The 1,250-nt window shown below is 40.2% G+C and overlaps 1 protein-coding gene across 1 annotated transcript; it reads right to left on the minus strand.

The window, feature by feature from the left end:
* Window positions 1-15: 15 nt before the first annotated feature.
* Window positions 16-1,035, minus strand: LOC111648465 (inhibitor of nuclear factor kappa-B kinase subunit alpha-like; the record flags this gene model as incomplete). The annotated part of the gene is made up of 3 exons (XM_023398303.2): window positions 16-591; window positions 690-751; window positions 884-1,035. Coding segments are annotated over 3 exons (328 nt in total), but the record flags the coding sequence as incomplete, so codon positions are not given.
* Window positions 1,036-1,250: the final 215 nt, after the last annotated feature.

The following is a 1,250-nucleotide window of genomic DNA, read 5'->3' on the forward strand; positions in this document are numbered from 1 at the left end:
ATTTTATAAGAGCCATGTGCTGTTTGTGTTTGGTGTCACTTGGTAACGAGATGCCACACATATGTTACACAACAAAAGAAGCTAATTTAGGCTGTTTATCTGATGTGACCACAACATTAGCATTAGGGCTAACAACCCTTGAAGAAAGTGTGAACTCTCATGTCAGAAAACAGGATGTTTTTGTGCAGGATATTTGGTTCCTTCTTGGCTGAACTTGAACTAAATTAAAAGTTAAGATAGTCTGAAAATCATTATTGTCATCAAATGTATCTCACAATAAAATGTCTTTATGTCAGACAGACCAACTGACATTACCATCCTTCAGCCGGGCAAAAACATGTGTACTTTATTATTATTATTATTATATACACATGTTTTACAACACAACATGGGATAAGGTCTATTGTTGATTTCTACATTATATTGGTGATGTATTATAGTGTATGAACCCAGTGTGGGATCAGACTCCATTAACACTCACAGCTGCTCCATCTTGTCTCCTTGGCGTCGGGCGTACGGGCTCCTCTGAAGTTCCACTATCTCAGAGTGCAGAGCCATGATCTCATCATCCAAATGGCTCACCTCTGCCACCTGCAGGACAAAACAGGAATCAGACTGTCACACAAAGGATTTGCACTGGATAAACATCAAAGGCCATTTTTCATGTGTTACATATTTTGATTTGTTACCTGTGCAAACGCAGCAGCTCTCTCCTCGTTCTCCTGCCAGGCTTTCAGCATCTTCTCAGAGGCTTTGGACAAACAGACAACTCATCAAAACAGGAACATCTTGTTCAGTGATATAAAAATATTCCCATATGTAAACACCCTCATTAGAGGGTTAAGTATCAAATCAAAACAAACGGCTGCCAGTAAACACTCACATATGCCATAGTGCATCTGATCACTGTATTTCTCCAGGTCATACTGGATGCTGCTCTTGAAGAAGTCCAGTTTGGCTTTCAGCTGCTGAGAGAAGCCGAACATGCTGTTCTTACACCTGGTCAGGTTGGTGTTGTAGCGCAGGAGGCTCAACCTGGAGGGGGGAGGAGACAGTTAAGAGTTAGAAAACTTAGTCCACACAGGAAACAGCTGCTTCTCCTGCAGGATTACTTTACATGGACTAGAGCTGGAGTTATGTTAAATAAAAAGGAGTCTACTGTAATTAATATTCTGCTGACAAGTTAATTATTACTCCCATTTTCCAATCCAAAGTTTTAAATGTTGACATATTTGTACGGGGATTGTTTA

This window comes from Seriola lalandi, unplaced genomic scaffold, assembly GCF_002814215.2.
Source record: "Seriola lalandi dorsalis isolate HSWRI2012SDOR001 ecotype SW California unplaced genomic scaffold, Sedor1 jcf7180002040188, whole genome shotgun sequence".
In the NCBI taxonomy this organism is placed as follows: Eukaryota; Metazoa; Chordata; class Actinopteri; order Carangiformes; family Carangidae; genus Seriola; species Seriola lalandi.